This window comes from Eurypyga helias, unplaced genomic scaffold, assembly GCF_000690775.1.
Source record: "Eurypyga helias isolate BGI_N326 unplaced genomic scaffold, ASM69077v1 scaffold28202, whole genome shotgun sequence".
NCBI classification, from domain to species: Eukaryota; Metazoa; Chordata; class Aves; order Eurypygiformes; family Eurypygidae; genus Eurypyga; species Eurypyga helias.
Genome location: NW_010236982.1, coordinates 1,493 through 2,442, shown reverse-complemented (window position 1 = coordinate 2,442; position 950 = coordinate 1,493). Strand labels below are relative to the sequence as shown.

Genomic DNA, 950 nt, shown 5'->3' with positions numbered 1-950 from the left:
CCGCTCATCCCGGAGATTTCGGAGCCGGGATGCGGCGCGGCTTTTCGTTCCCGGTTCCCGCGTTCCGGGCGCGGTCGGAGGGGAAAAGCCGAAACCTTTTTGGCGCGGGAACAATGGGTGTCCTGGATAAGCAGATGGGGTGCTAATCCCTGCGGCAGGCTCCGGCCTTTCCCATCCCGCCTGCGGATGAGAGGTTTTCCCGGGGAGGTGTTTAACGAGCTCCCGGTTATCCCACCGGCTGGAATTTTACGGGCTTGGGCACAGGCTGAACCCCGCTGCACTTTTCCAACCCGAAGCGCTCCTGCTGGATTTCAAGGAAGGAGTTTCACCGCTGGAGCTTTCCCATCCCTTGGGAATATCCGTGTGGCCCTCGGATGATTCCCTGCCATGACCAGAGCCGATGGAGGAGCGTCCGGCCCGGCTGCCCCCTGACCCCCTTCCCAACGGATTTGGTGCCACCACCCAATCCGCCTTCGCCCGGATACCCCCGTCATCCCGAGGCGTCGCTTTCGGCGGACACCGGGAATCCGGCGCTGGCTTTTTGCTCTCGCTGGCTGCTTTTTCCACTCTGATTTTTGGGATGGATGGAGGAGGATTGGGATCGCTCTGGCACCGGAATCTCCGTTCCCTTTGGACAGCGGTGGCCGTGCAGGGTGCAGCGGGAACCCCGAGGGCGGAAGAAGAAGGGCCGTTCCGGGATGAAGCTGAGGGCGATCCACACTTGTCACCCCGTATCAAACCCGGAATCCATCGGAATGAAACCGGATTTACCCTGTTTTCCTCACCCCGTCGCTTTGCCGATGGGTTTTGCCCGCGGTGGGCTCCGGCAGTTTCTCCGGCTCTCGACTCCTCCAAACCTGTCGGCACTAAGGCGGCATCCAGGGAACCTTCCGGCCTTCGGAATCCCCTGGAGCTGGGGATACAGGACACGGCGGGGGGGCACTTGCGCC

At 62.3% G+C, this 950-nt stretch overlaps 1 protein-coding gene across 1 annotated transcript in view; it reads left to right on the top strand.

The window, feature by feature from the left end:
• Window positions 1-400: 400 nt before the first annotated feature.
• The window catches only part of LOC104506374, a gene marked incomplete at its 3' end in the record, with an annotated part of 2,002 nt that continues 1,452 nt past the window's right edge, over window positions 401-950 (top strand). Inside the window, exon 1 of the mRNA XM_010147306.1 lies at window positions 401-931. Coding sequence (XP_010145608.1) covers window positions 401-931 — 531 coding nt within the window. The remainder of the gene's footprint in view (window positions 932-950) is intronic.